This window comes from Uloborus diversus, unplaced genomic scaffold (genome assembly GCF_026930045.1).
Source record: "Uloborus diversus isolate 005 unplaced genomic scaffold, Udiv.v.3.1 scaffold_705, whole genome shotgun sequence".
Taxonomy (NCBI): domain Eukaryota; kingdom Metazoa; phylum Arthropoda; class Arachnida; order Araneae; family Uloboridae; genus Uloborus; species Uloborus diversus.
Window position 1 is genome coordinate 89240 of NW_026558907.1, and position 15051 is coordinate 104290.

Consider the following 15051-nt stretch of genomic DNA (forward strand, 5'->3'; position numbering starts at 1 on the left):
GATACGTGTCGGCAAGTGTGTACACATTGGATTCCTTTGTTTAAAAATAAAGAAGTTTGGTTGAGGGAGGGAATTTACGTCTACATATACCAACTTCAAAGAAAATATTCAGCGTTGAAAAATGTCATGCTTTGGTTGAAAAGGAACGGAAATTCAGAAAAATACAAACTCATGTTGCAAGATTTGAAAAATATAAAATGTGTACTCAAACAACGTTAAAAAAAAAAAAAAAAAAAAAAAAAAAAAAAAAAAAAAAAAAAAAAAAAAAAAAAAAAAAAAAAAAAAAAAAATATATATATATATATATATATATATTTTTTTTTTTTTTTTTTTTTTTTTTTTTTTTTTTTTTTTTTTTTTTTTTTTTTTTTTTTTCAAATCTGGTAACATGAGTTTATATTTTTCTAGGTGTTCTTCTATTTTTTAAAAAAAATGTTTGAAAATATTATTTTGGTGGTTCATTACCGTTTTTAGGTTGTGGATTTTCATTTACGACGGGATTATTTGCGGGTGCCTGAGGTCTACTCGAAGAAGCGATCGATACTTTTCCGTAGACGCTTTTTAACCATGATTCTACAAATTGACCCGCAATTATCAAATGTTGTGGCTTAGTCGAAATTAAATAAGCCATATATGCGCTGAGTGCTAAAGTTAAAACGACAAACAATAAAAATATCCATCGATTTGTTATCACCGAGACTGCTAATAAAATAGTGCTGATATAACACGTAGAATATAATAATACACCTTCGCTCAAAAAACGATCGTTCATCTTTAATATTCAGAATTCATTATAATGTCGTGATTCAAAAGAGTTTGAGGTAATTTAGTACCACCTTTTCCTAGCATATAGGATTGACTTCCCAATGAATAACCTATTAATTGTTCATTTTCATATCTCGCGGAAGGTGGATAAGTAGTCAATATGTTATATTCGATTTTTAACCTCGCGTTTCCGGTCGTAATTTCAATCTCTTCGTTTGGCGGTACAATTATACCGTCGCGTGTCCATAACGACTTTACGCTTCGACCTTTCATTAATACGTTATCATTTTGTCTGGGATAAATAGTTTTCAGTACATTTTTACCGAATGTTTTCGTGACATTAGGATCTAGAAAGTCGAAATATGCCGTTGGTTTGGGTTTGCAAGCAAAATAGTTCAACGTACCCTGTTCGATAGATTGCGTTAACGCCGATGGACAAAACACGAACGGTTGACGATGCAAACACGTTTTATAAATCATCATATTGTAAAAGGGATTTTTCGAACGGATGTGTTCTCCCGGTTCACAGGTTTCTTCTTGACTAGCATCATCGACATCGACGTTGTCATCTTCGATTTCTTTTGTAAAGGTTTGGGACCAAAATTGGAATTTTTGTCCTTTTCTCATGGGAATATTTCGTCTTTGGATTTTTCCGTCTTCGAATACACAAAAAGACATTCCACCGTTTAAATAGATTGCAAACGGAATTTGTTTTAAAAACGGATACGATTCGCATTCGTGATGAGCGCAAACATTAAAACTTTTGATGAGTATTTCATTCATTTCGTTGCAATGAGGTGGGTCGTGATGACTGTAATCTAATGGTTTTATCCATCCATTTTCTTCTAAATTTGACATTTTGAAAAGAGATATTTTACCGTCGACGTTAAACGCGGTGGGATCGGGCGCTTTACACTCGATCCCGTTGAAATACGTACCGAAAGGACACAACATAAAAGTACCCGTATCGCAATCGAAATAATCTAGAAAATCGTGCGAATGAAATACTTTAGCGGTCGAATTCTCGCAAGAATCTACCAATTGGAAATTTTCCACGTGGAAATACGGAGTGTGATCGTTTTTATGTTTCGTGGATAATCGTCCATCATCATCATCGTCGTCGTTCTCTTCGCATGTGAAACTGATTTGTTTGTCGATCAATTCCAAAGGTTTAAATATTTTCGAAAACGCTTTATATTTTCGAGAAGGTACGTGTACCGTCGAATTGTCGACGTGTACATTTTCGCAAAGTGACGGAATTTCGCAAATTTGCAATTTCCCGTTATATACCATCGGTACGTCATCGAGATCTTCTTCTGTTTCGGGACTATACCATGTATTCGGACACATTGTTTGTTTTTCGACGCGACCATTTTTACACGTGGCAAATCCTTTCGAATATCGAAACACGCGATCGCGAATCTCCGGTAAAGGAATTTTGACGTTATCCCGTTGTCCTTCGCAAATATCCATTTCGCATTCTGTGCCGTCCTCAAACAGTTTTGTTCCCGGAGGGCAATGTTTTAATATAGGGTTTTTAAACGCGTCGCATTCGATGTAGGAAGTCGAATTAAATTTAAAGATATCGCGTGGATTTTCGCATTTTTGAAAAATATCGACGGGTCGACACGTATCGTAGAAAAAAAACGTTCCGTCGGGACACTGTTTATGATCGGGGTCGTGGTTCACACATTTCGAATAAACGTCATCTGCCACTTGTAACACCAAATGATTGTTTTGAAAACAGGAATTGATTTGCGTGCATCGATTTTGATCAAACACCGTACCCATGGGACACGAGTATAGCGACTCGATATTTTGATTCAAACACTTAAAGTAGAAAAGATTTCCTTGTTGTATAGAAAATTGAAGTTGAAAATCGACCAATTCCTTGGAATGCTTCACTTTTTCTGCCGCAATATACTCGTATAATAATTTACCCGAGGCAGGAACGAGATCGTCCGAAATACCGAAACAAGGACCTTTTTCCGTAATTCGCGATTGATTGAAAAAATATTCTTTTTCGAGATTGAACGACCACGTTTCCTTTTGATCGTCGAATATCACTCGATTCGGATGGCGGCGATCTCGTTCGAACGTAAAATTACCCGGAAACGCGTGTGGGACGTGCATCGGAACGGGATCGACAGATTCCTCGCGAGAGTAAATAAACCAATAATAAAAGACAAGAATCAAAACCGCTACGATCAACATGAAGCCTTTGTTTTCTGTAAAAGAGTGCGACGCGTGGCGAAATCAGATCGAGAAAAAGACTTGCTGCGATAATCCTCGATTCGATTTTTATATCCGGCAAACGCGATGTCGCGACGAAATGCCTTCCCTTTTCCAGATTTGTAAAAATTGTAACCGAAAAACAAAGTTGATGAGATGAAAACTAAAAGGAAAAACAACGCTCCCGTTCCTACGAATTTACCGATCGATTACGTTTATAAATATTTAAAAGGGAATGTCAAAGATTTTAAACTTCATCGTAAACGTTTTGAAAACCATTCGGCAAAATTTGAAAAAGATTTATTTCCGGTAGCGAAATTAAGAAATGTTTTGCCGCGCAGGAGTCGTAATTTTTACGAAACGACGACCGAAAGTTTGATAAATAACATCACGAGAGAAGATTGGCAAAATGCCATTGATAAAACACCTGCCGTTAGAGCGTATGCGAGACGTTTCATAAATAGCGCTAAAAATAATAAAAATTCGAATCGAGCGAGTTCGAGTCGAGCGAGTTCGAGTGGAGCGAGTTTGAGTGGAGCGAGTTCGAGTGGAGCGAGTTCGAGTGGAGTGAGTTCGAGTCGAAGAGGAAGTTTGAGTCGAAGAGGAAGTTTGAGTAGCAATTCTTCTGCCGCTTCGCAGAGAGTATTTGTACGTTTCGGTAGACCCAAAGGACGAAAAAATATAAACTATCAGGTAAAAGTAAATCCACAAAGTAAATATAATGACATGAAACGGCGCACGGATCTTTTTCTTTATCCGGACGATAGATGGGATGAGAGTTTTAGAGCATTTCCGGCGTCGACGTGTCGTGGTATTTTACAATTGTGTCGATACAGAGATCCGATCACACAACGATACGTAAAATTTCCAAAATTGTCTAAGGAAGAGGAAAAGAAATTAAACGACGAAGAATACCAGCTTTCGATAAGTTATAAAGAACCACGTACGTGATTATTGAAAGGAAATCATGTTTTTCATTTTACAGAATGCATTACTAATATTTTCCGCCGAAAAAATGTCTGCTAAATATCTTCCGAATATGTTTAGTACCATACTTTTTTTAACCGCAGCCATAAATAAAACGATACCTAAAACGATGCTCATTATTCCCAAAAATAATATCGTAAAACTTTTCGTGATGAGAAGTGATATTCCTACAATAAAGGCATTATAAGCACCAGAAATACAAAGAACTGATAAAATTATTGTATCCATGTACTTCTTGACCTAAGAAGATATTCAATTTGTTCATTTGTCGGATTCAAATCGTGATATAATGTTTTTAAAGTTTTTTTTCTATATAAATGAACGAGACGATGATTCCAAAAACAAATTAATAAGCACCATAATAACAATAAATACATCTTGATTTCAATCATAATAATATTTTATTTTGATTAAATAAAGATGGCATCACCAAAAACAAAAAATCGAAATGAAATTATATTAATTCACGAATTAGTTGCTACACCGAAAAATGTTTCGCGTAGTCTCTTCCGCAGATTTGCTCATCGAAAAAGACCGTCGGGTAAAATGATACCTTATTATGCAAAAACAAAAAATGGAAAAGGTATTTACCCGACGGATGAGAACGGCAAACCGATATTCATAACCAAAGAAGATGGTACGCAGGTATATGCAAAACATAACGCAAAACAAATTTACCCAACATACATGCAAAAAAACATTTACGCGAAAAACGAGCAAGGCGACGAATACCCTGCTTTAGATGAGAAATCGAAACCGTATTATGCGAAAATGGTGAACGAAGGGCAGGATGTGGTCGAATATAATTTTCAAACAGCAAAGGGAGAAAACCAATTTATTATCGTCGATGGAAATAAAAAATATCTGTATAATTTTACCGAAAATCGCCCAATCTATCAAAGAAATGAATATGGGGATGAAATATACGATAAAGACGACATGAATGGTGAAATTTACGCACTCGATCACGAAAATAACGAAATTTACGCAAAAAATAGACTCGGATACGACATTATGGCTAGGAATGCCAAAGGGGAGCCCTATTTCGCGGAACGTTTTGTTAAAGCGAGCACAGAAAATGAAAACGAAGCGCAAAAATCCAAAAAAGAAAAATACTACCCGAAAACTGATATGGGTGACGAGTATTATCTTTTCGCAGACAACAAGGAAACTTACCTGATGTGGGAAAACGGAAATGGAGTATATGCAAAAGATCGTTACGGGAACGAGTATTATCCGTTGGAAGAAAATACCATGCAACTCTAAACAAAGCGATATGACGCAATTTGTAGAATACTATATAAAAAATGCCCAGGGTGAAAACGTGCTTGCAAAAGACCGACATGGAAAACCATTCCCTGCAAATTTATCGGTACCAAAAAATTTTGTAAAAAACGAAAAATCAATTACTTGGATGGTAATTGTATTGTACATATGTTGTATAATCTTTGGCACCATACTGTAAAATGTAAAAGCGGAAAAAAAAAAAAAAAAAAAAAAAAAAAAAAAAAAAATATATATATATATATATATATATATATATATATATATATATATATATATATATATAATTTTTTTTTTTTTTTTTTTTTTTTTTTTTTTTTTTTTTTTTTTTTTTTTTTTTTTTTTTTTTTTTTTTGGAGTAGTGGACATAATGTAGTTAAAAGCTTACTTTTCGTTTTAAAAAAATAAGAGACATCATCATGCAAGTGTTTGTGAAGAACTTAACTGGTAAAACAGTTACTTTGGAGGTAGAACCGACTGATACGATTGAAATTTTAAAAAATAAAATTCAAGATAAAGAAGGAATTCCTCCAGATCAACAAAGACTCATTTTTGCGGGTAAACAACTAGAAGATAGTCGTACATTATCCGATTATAATATTCAAAAGGAATCGACTCTTCATCTCGTTCTGCGTTTACGAGGAGGTTTGTAAATTTAAGGAAAAAAAAACGTAATTTAAAAAAAAAACATGTTACTGTTTTTTTACAACCCATATTTTTTCAAAGTTTAAAATTCTCATCTTAAATCGCATTTTATCAAGTTCTCTTTCGTTTATACGATTTTCACGTGGAATATGAAATATGACAATACAATTATCAAAGCGTACTTTTTTCATCTTTATAATATACAAAACATAAACTCTGTTCCAATGTTTTTCGTAACGGAACGACGCATCGAATCGACGACGACGACAACGTATCCAGTATCGGTACCATCCACTCTTTTCGACCCGTCACGTAATTCATTTTTTTCTCCATTCGTAGTCACGCGTCGATCCGTTTTAGATGATTGAATTGAAGCAAGTAAGATTGTAATCCACCGTAAAATCGCAAAGCGATAAACAACGCGGCGTGATAATTTAAAAATTGATAGATCACAAAAAAAAAAAAAAAAAAAAAAAAAAAAAAAAAAAAAAAAAAAAAAAAAAAAAAAAAAAAAAAAAAAAAAAAAAAAAAAAAAAAAAAAAAAAAAAAAAATATATATATATATATATATATATATTTTTTTTTTTTTTTTTTTTTTTTTTTTTTTTTTTTTTTTTTTTTTTTTTTTTTTTTTTTTTTTTTTTTTTTAAATAAATTGAATGTTTTAGTCTTCGTGTATTGGAAAAAACAACAATCGATATGGCATCCTACATAACATGCCCCGTATTTTCTTCCATAGGTGAAATGTTTAATTTTTTTGAGGAAACCGATTTCACAAATTCAATCAAGAGTGAAAAATCCAATTTCGTGTATGTTGATGAATCAATGTTTTACGGAAAATATGGAGGAATATTTCGAAAAGATGTAGTTTGTAGTTTGCGAGAAAACGGATATAAATCAATGGTTGAAGGGTTTATACCAAATATTGAAGAATATTGTATCATTTGGTGGTCGAACGGTTCGGACAAATATTTAGGTGATATGAGTTTTTGTCGCGATGGAAGATGTTTGATAACGGTGGATATGATCGATCGGTTAATTTGGACGGGCCAAAAATCCATACAATCTTCTTATTACAAAATTAAACCTGATCGCATGTATTCGCGATCTTTTTCAAATTCTGATTCGGAATAAATAGATTTATTGCAAATACCGTTAACTTTATTATGAATGTCAAACCAAACTCGAGGATAATCTTTGTCTTCAAGTAACCTCTTTTGAATTTCGTAATCTTTTATCGTGGTAAGATAATGAGCCATACATATACCACATTGTAATGTACGATGCATCGATTTTAAAACAAAATCTTTCCAAAAACTTATTGCCAATTTCATTCGTTCATTATTTTCTCGAAAATGAATCGATTCGGCCATCCAATGTAACGTTCGCCATACGTATGGACCAAATTGATATGAATTGTGATATTCTAAATAGGGATAAGTTTTTTCGGCGTCGTAAATTTCCGACCAATCTATTCCGATTTTATTACCGAATAAACGTAATGCTTCACCTTTTCCTAAAATTAAATCGTGGATTGCGAGATCTAGGTGAAAGAAATATTCGTTTTCCCATTGAATATTATATAAAAGCGTAAGAACAGAATAGGTTACCATTTTATAAAGTTGTATCCAATTGTATTCTATTTCGAATAAACCGGGACTCAGAATCGTTTTATTAAACATATTAGAAGGGATCATGTTTGCTAAGAAAAGGAGATACGTGATAACTGTTTGATCCATTCGCAGTTTCGCCGATTCTTCGTCTTTGAATTTTGCACGAAATATTTCGATATCGATCATCGAAAGAAAGGGAAATACTTTGTAACTATTAAATATTGAATCAATTTTCTTTTGAACATACGGAGAACATTTTTTTACGCTTTTGGTTAATTCTGAAGAATTTTCGTCGTGATAAAGCTTTCGTTTCAACAACTGTAACGTTTGTTTATCCATTTACCACTATCGTCTTTGTTTTTGAAATGGTGAATTTTTTTTCTATTAAATTGTTTTTTTCCCTATGAATTTGGGCTTCAATAGTTTATACTATGAAAAACCATAAAACCGATAGTGAACCGTACATTTTATGGTACTGAAGGGCTCGAGTAACACTTCAAAAAAAAAAAAAAAAAAAAAAAAAAAAAAAAAAAAAAAAAAAAAAAAAAAAAAAAAAAAAAAAAAAAAAAAAAAAAAAAAAAATTTTTTTTTTTTTTTTTTTTTTTTTTTTTTTTTTTTTTTTTTTGAATTATTATACAGTAGTATAAATTTCCATGGTTCTTGTAAGAAGTAAGGAATCATGGACAATTATAATTTACTTTGCGATATTTTGGAGAACGACGTGTTTTCGGAATATATAAATTGTTTTCAAGAAAATCATCCTAAAGTTGTAAATCTTGTTTTACCTAATTGGATAGATGTTATCAAGAACGATCGAGTGCTACAAGATTTTGAAAATCATAAAATTCATTGGTTAGATCGCGAAGTGAAGGAAAAATACGAAATTCAAAAATTACGTTATTGCGATAATATTGATATACTCGTATTCGGAACGTGGCGATTTCACGATATTAAATTACCCAATACTATTCAAACAACAATACTCGAAAAAGAGTGTCCCGAATTGACCGCTATTGCTTCCATCCTGATATCCGATCAGAAACCTCCTCCCAAATATTACGGTGTCAGCCGTTTTTATATGCAGGATTGTCGTCGCAATTGTCCATCTTGTATCGCCGCTAATTTATCGACTACCGAACCACAATGGTGTCCCGAAAAAACTTTTTTATTTGAAGCTGGAAAAATTAAAAAGGTTTCAAAGAAACGGCTAATCGATACATTCGGTAATAACGATGACGATTTTTACGGAATTTTACACTTGCGCATTCAAAATCGCATGTTTTTTGAAGCTAACAATGTAAAGTTTTTTAAAATAGGAGGTGTTTGTAAAAGCATGTTGCTGTTTAACGAATCATTTTTTAAAGATAATTCAATGAAGTTTGAATTTGAACCTTACGAAAGAGAATATGAAAAGAGAAGAAATAAAAGCGAAAGTGAAATAAATGAAAACGAGAGCGAAGGAAATGAAAATAAATCTCTCGAACAGAAAATGGAAACCATTAAAAGAACATCGGAAGATCTTTATCAAGAAAACGAAATGTTTTTTCAAAAAAGAGATACTGACGACGATACCACTTTAGCGAAAAAAATGAAGTATGGTGAAAATAATTTTTTTATTCCAGAAGGACAAGAATTTATTCCTGCAATTCCATCGCAGTTTCCTAAGGATGAAAATTCTGATGGTTATAAATTGTTATCAGAAAACGAAATTAAATTGAGTGTGTAATCAAAGTGTATTTAAAAAAAAAAAAAAAAAAAAAAAAAAAAAAAAAAAAAAAAAAAAAAAAAAAAAAAAAAAAATATATATATATATATATTTTTTTTTTTTTTTTTTTTTTTTTTTTTTTTTTTTTTTTTTTTTTTTTTTTTTTTTTTTTTTTTTTTTTTTTAAATTGATCGTACACAATGATCTGTTGAATGATTTATTAAATCTGACATTAATTCATCGTCGGGTAATTGAATGTTTTGTTTACGTGATTCGTTCTTTGTACTGATATGATTTACAGTTGCTTTCGTGTTGTAAAAGAAACTACTTCCATTTTCTGATGCAGTAATGACTAGTTCCATTGGATTTACTATAAATGATGTTGTCACAAAGCCAATTCCTTTTTTATAAGTAATGTTGGATTCCGTTCGTCCTACTTTTACTTCATCGGCGTATACGGAAATATGTTCATCACTTATCATATTTGCTGCAAATAATCCGAAAAGAGGTGACATTTGATGTAAGTTTAGACTAACGTTACTGGTTTCGGTAGAAAACAACACGTTCATTTGATCAAAATGTTTATAAATATTAGAATTTTTAATCGTGATCGCTAAAATGGATAAACGTTCTCTTATTTTAGTTTGAAATGATGACCAACTGTTTTCTTTTCCTTGACTGACATTTAGTTTTATATTATCTTCATTGATTTCACACATATTTCTTAAAATTTCGTATTGGTACCTTCTATCCGACACCGATTCCCCCTGTCGTAAATTATCTTTGAGGTTGTTGATAAATTGTTCCATTCGTTTATTTAGTTTATATTTTCTGTCTTCTGGAGTCGTATCTGCTATATCACCGCGATATCTTTTATCGAGAAACGCTTTTTCGGGTATGAGGACGGTATTCGGTTCAAAACTCAAATATTTATCCACCATAAATATGGGACCAACCGCAGCCACTCTATTTTCTTCAAAAAAAAGATGATATTTCGGAGCGATACCAAATATCTTCCTTAAATGCTCGGTGCAAATAACGTTTCGAAACGTCGGAAAGAAATCATTTTTACATTTTAAACGGTCCGTTTGAAATAAACATTGATACTTTGTCATCTTCTTTATTTTTCGTCAAAACAAAGATTACGATGAAATTCTTTACAAGGTCCATAAAAGTCGCCAAAAAATATTCAAAGTATAACAAATTTATCAAAGGGACTAAGAATGTGGCCAGTTATATAGGGAGTAATACGTTACTGAAAAAAACAGTAAAGACCATTTTTAGTAAAAAGGGTGTTTTAGCTATTGGTGTCGTTACGTCTATAGGAGTCGCTTCTAAATATATTAATCAATACATCGAAGCGAATTCGGGATGTTTTCTTTACGAAAATGGTACGATTAAATGCAAAATACCAAACCTCAGTTGTTGTCAAAAAGAATCGTCCGGTATTCCTATTTGCGATAGCGAACTTTTTCCTGCAGCCGTTTTCGAGTCGTGTGACGGATACGATGAAAATGTCGAGAAAAATTGTTGCCGATTTTGTTCTTGCGAATATCATACGTGTGGACCCAACCAGGAATTGAAATGTCGTCAACCCACAGTCGGTGAAGCGTTAACGTATTTTGCTCAAAAGGGTGCCAATACAGTGGGTTCGGTGATTGGAAATATCATTTCATCCATTCCATATTTGAAGCACATCGTCATTAGTATTTTGGCTGTTATTTTTGTCATTTTTGTTATAAAAATGATGTAAAAAAAACAGAGAAAGATAAAAAAAAGATAGATGGATCCCTTGACGAAACAAAAAATTGCCGTAGACGATTTGATCGAAAATCAATTTCGAAATAAATTAAATTCGAATCGTTTGTTTGTTAAAAAACACGATTTTGCGCCTTTTGTTAATGTCGTCACGTTGAAACTCGTGAAACAGTTTGTTGCGGAAGCCCATGATTACATTTTTATTTTACTGCGAAATCAAAAAGAGTTTGGTTACTTATATTTTTTAAATTCCAAATCGCTTTTCGTTCCCCTTCATTTAGAATTTAATGCGAGACTCGTCGTCGATTCGCGAGATTATCACGAAATTGTCTTTGAAATTAATAAAATAGCATTAGATTTCGGTCCTAAAACATCTCCGTTGTTTCGCATCACATGTATCGAACTGCTCTATTTTTTTGTTTTGTTAGTAAATCCGCATTTAACGTGGATTTGTGTCGATTTTCACGCGCGATGCACAAAATATCACGATTATTTAATTAGTGCACCCGATCGACTCATTAAATGATACGACACGATTCTTCTTTTTTATCTTGAATTGTGTATAATTTCAGATTGTTTATGTATTTAATAACGGGTTCGTCTAATAAAAAGACGATTGGTTTTCCCCGTTCGTAAAGAATGTCTCGCGTATCGCTCATTTGCGACGAAAAACAAACTTTATGGTTAGCTAATACTAAAGCTAATTTTAAAACATTCAAGTCTCCGAAATTATTTCCCGTATCATTTTCGATCAGTCTCAGCCATTCTTTTACCAAATAGGGTAGAGGAGGTGAACGTTTGACATAGGTCTTGTCGTCTGCATTACTGATACACCAAAGATCGTGCCGAAAGATTTTATGTTTCACGCGATGAAGTCGAATCGTCGGATTCACGGAATAGGTATCGATCACGGTTATATTAGAATCTCGCGTCAAATCGAAAGAGGCCATTTTATTTTTGAGAAGACAATCCGCGTTTTGTTCGGAAAAGATTGGTGTAGTTACGATCATCGGATAACTGAGGCATAAAAACGTGTCTCGATAACAAAAACCGATGATCGCATTGTCCAAAATAACCTTTTTGATTCCTTGCGGATAATCGTAATAAACCCAATTCCATTGAACGGGCGGTACGTAATCGTATTCGGTAAACATATTATAAGGTTCGCTCACGTGTAATATGCGTTTCGGTTCGTGTCCATTGATCGCCAAAGCGAGATAACGTTTCGCGTGTCGATCGCTGCTAGACGTCAGAGAAAATTCATCGTCGATTCTGATGGGATAATCGATTATGAGACCTATATCGTCTAAAGATCCATTGTACGACATTAGAATATCTTGTAAGATGAATTGAGGATTGTCGTAGCACAAGCGTTTTCGTACCTTACCGATACTTTTCTTGTGCGATTCAAAGAAACGAAACGAGTAGGGTAGAATCGTGGAAGGTAATATTTTGAAATCGACGAGACACGGTTTCATAATGTATTGTAATTTCTGTACACCCGTTTGGTTTGACCACGATAAGATGGTATCTACGGCCATTTGTTCCTTAGAAAGAAAACAGAGTCGATAAAAAGGTTCTTCGTTCGAAGAAAAATGTTTCGAATTATGATCGTCGAAATAATTTCCTCCGGGATAAGGAATATCCGTTTCGTCCAAGTACAATAGGGCGTTTTGAAAACGAAACACGTTTTCGGACAAACGTACGACGTGTCGTGAATATTGAATTACATCCGGATTTCGTACAAAGTAAGGAGTCGAATATAAGAAAAGTTTTGCGGCACTCGAAGGAAATACAACCGTTTTATTTCCAATTAAAACGGTCCATGACTTTGCATGTCGAAATGCCGTACAAGGAGCATCTGTATTGTATAAGAATTTAAGAGCGGTGGTAAGAGGTTTCGTCTCATAACCGATATCTGTAAATTCTCTTAAACGCAAAATTATCGAATTGTCCCAATCCAATTCGTCTAAGGGAATAACGATAATTTGATCCCCGATAAGATGTATATTAGACGAAGAATGAAATTTTTGATAAATTGAAACGTATCTCTGTATGTTCATGATAAGTTCTTTGTTTAATAGATAAAGATGAAAAAACAAGTCCGATTCAATGATTGGATTTTTATGTATCCCATATTTACTCACGAAAGGGGAAGCAATAATTTTTTAAACAAATTATGGTTAAAGATAAAAACATTTAGAGACAGGTTAAAAATTTAGCGGTAGATATTTAAAAAAAAAAAAAAAAAAAAAAAAAAAAAAAAAAAAAAAAAAAAAAAAAAAAAAAAAAAAAAAAAAAAAAAAAAATATATATATATATATATATATATATTATTTTTTTTTTTTTTTTTTTTTTTTTTTTTTTTTTTTTTTTTTTTTTTTTTTTTTTTTTTTTTTTAAATATCATTAAATTGGAAAATGAATTTTTTAGCGTGTTTGTGTGTGTGTTTAATTTTAAAGTATAAGGTATCATTTGATATGTCTTCCGTCGTTGATATTCAATCAAAAAATGAGGAAAAGTTTATCAGTCCCATTAAAAAATATTACTGGAAGTCGAGATGTGGGACATGTCGCTTTACAAACATACATCAATGTAGCGATGATAAAAAAATTACCAGTTTCCATTCTCAAATTATTTACCAATTGTCTGAAAGATGTGAAAAATCCGACTTTAACCGATCGGTACATAGCGTATTGGAAACCTGTGATAAGTTTATAGAATATTGTCGATCGGAAATCTCGACCGTAAATGATTTTAATGACGACGAAAGTGATGACGATTGCATGGTCGGTAAGTATTTTTTTCAAAATGTGCCTTTGGATTATTTTAATTTCTGTGGTATTGATGAAGGTAGAGATTTAAAACGACGACAATGGATAGAAGACGATTATACTCGTATCGAGTGTTGTCGACGCCTTATATATAAAACGAGTCTCGAAGAATGGTGTCCCGCAAAAGAAGAAAAAAATTATAATGAAAAATGTGCTTTCTGCAACGTACAATTTGAGAAAGAACAATTTTATTTCAATAATGTAATGGAATATTTAAATTTTTTATCGAAATTAAAAACGATAGCGAAATATTTTATAACGAGTTACGCCGACAACGATAAAAAAATATTTAGAGGTGTTTCCGAAGCGTGTAGCGATATCATTTCAAGAATCCGAATGTCTAAATTAAGTTTCGAAAAATGTTCGAATTGCAAAGAACGGATGAAATCTCTGATGTCGAACGTCAAACGTCTACACTCTGATATTTATTTGGACGGTGTTTTTCTTCAAACGTTAGCCATTTATAAAAACGTGAATCTATTTAAAATGTTTTTGATCCACTGGGAAGAGCTGATTCGATACGTTTCCGAACTATTAGAAAAAGATTACCGTTACCCAAAATGTGTTCCGGCGATACGTCGTGATTATCGTGTTGTTTTCCCGCTAAATTATTTTGACGACAAATATATCGATAAAGAAAAAGTGTGCTGGGAAATTCGGTATTTTTGGCACTTGGATCGATTTGAAAAAGTACTTGAAAGAATGATAGAGATTGGAAAAGAATGTTTCCTAAAAGGAAAGTACGATGAATCTCAATGTAAAAGTTGGATGAAAAACTATTTTGACGATTATTTGATTGTTTAAACAGCAAGGACGAAGATTATCGCAACTCGATGAGCAGCGACGAATATTCACAAGACTATTCGTTCAACAGCGACGACGAAGATTCGGAAGACTACTCGTTCAGCAGCGACATTGACCAAGGTTTGCACACACCGTAAAAAAAAAAAAAAAAAAAAAAAAAAAAAAAAAAAAAAAAAAAAAAAAAAAAAAATATTTTTTTTTTTTTTTTTTTTTTTTTTTTTTTTTTTTTTTTTTTTTTTTTTTTTTTTTTGTGTTAGTTGGAGAATTTATAAAGATCAAGATTTCAAACGTGTAAAATAATGTATTACGAAAAGTTTCTACATTCTGTGTTTGGTTCACATTATTTGATTCATCGACAATATATCCACAGCCTTAATTTATATTGTCTTTTCGTGATAGCTATCGTGATAGCAGCTTCTGCTTT

The 15051-nt window shown here is 32.5% G+C and overlaps 1 protein-coding gene across 1 annotated transcript in view; it reads left to right on the top strand.

Moving 5' to 3' along the window:
* LOC129233766 (synaptonemal complex protein 1-like) overlaps positions 1-14747 on the top strand; it is a gene marked incomplete at its 3' end in the record, with an annotated part of 40877 nt that extends 26130 nt beyond the window's left edge. Inside the window, exon 4 of the mRNA XM_054867744.1 lies at positions 14632-14747. Coding sequence (XP_054723719.1) covers positions 14632-14747 — 116 coding nt within the window. The remainder of the gene's footprint in view (positions 1-14631) is intronic.
* Positions 14748-15051: the final 304 nt, after the last annotated feature.